This window comes from Chrysemys picta, chromosome 13, assembly GCF_011386835.1.
Source record: "Chrysemys picta bellii isolate R12L10 chromosome 13, ASM1138683v2, whole genome shotgun sequence".
NCBI lineage: Eukaryota > Metazoa > Chordata > Testudines > Emydidae > Chrysemys > Chrysemys picta.
In genome coordinates this window covers 10,502,322-10,503,254 of record NC_088803.1, presented here as the reverse complement: position 1 = coordinate 10,503,254, position 933 = coordinate 10,502,322, and the positions used below count along the sequence as shown (strand labels likewise).

The following is a 933-nucleotide window of genomic DNA, read 5'->3' as shown; positions in this document are numbered from 1 at the left end:
ATGGGGCTGGTCAACCACACTGTGGTGACTCATTTCATCCTCTTAGGGATCCCTGATGCCGACGGCCTCCAGACCATCCTGTTCATCACCTTCTTAGCCTTCTACCTCTGCACGCTGCTGGGCAACCTGCTAATCTTCTCAGCCATCCTTGCTGACCCCCGCATGTGCACCCCCATGTATTTCTTCCTTTGCAATCTCTTCATGCTGGACATTGGAATCTCCTCCATCAGCATCCCTAAATATCTGACCATGCTCTGGGGTCAGAGTAGAGTCATCTCGCTGAGTGGGTGCATGCCCCAGGTCTTCTTTGGGCACTTTCTGGGCAGCACCGAGTGCCTGCTCTACACCGTCGTGGCCTATGACCGGTATGTGGCCATCTGCCACCCGCTGCGGTACCTGCCCATCATGAACCGGAGGGTGTGTGCCCTCCTGGCCGCTGGCACCTGGATTACCAGCTCTTTCCACGCCACCATCCTTACCAGCCTGACCTTCATGCTGCCCTACTGTGGGTCCAATGTGGTGGACGATTTCTTCTGTGACATCTTCCCAGTGGTCAAGCTGGCCTGTGCAGACACATACATCATTGAGACCGTGACCTTGACAAACATTGGTCTGGTGCCCATGACTTGCTTCCTCCTCATCCTCGCATCCTACACCAGGATCATCTACTCCATCTTGAATATGAACTCGGCCAAAGGGTGGCGCAAAGCGGCCTCCACTTGCGCTTCGCATCTGGTGGTGGTGACACTGTTCTTTGGTCCCTGTGCCCTGGTCTACACTCAGCCCCAGCCAAGCAAAGTGCTGATGACTGCTGTGCAGATCTTTGGCAATGTGGTCACGCCCATGCTGAACCCGGCCATCTATACGCTGAGGAACAAGGAGGTGAAAGCAGCTCTGAAAAAACTGAGAGGGGGTCAAATGCCTGCGTGTTGA

The 933-nt window shown here is 55.0% G+C and overlaps 1 protein-coding gene across 1 annotated transcript; it reads left to right on the top strand.

The window, feature by feature from the left end:
* On the top strand, positions 1-933 carry LOC101933668 (olfactory receptor 10D3-like). The gene has a single exon (XM_005311990.2). The coding sequence runs from the start codon at positions 1-3 to the stop codon at positions 931-933; it is 933 nt and encodes a 310-aa protein (XP_005312047.2).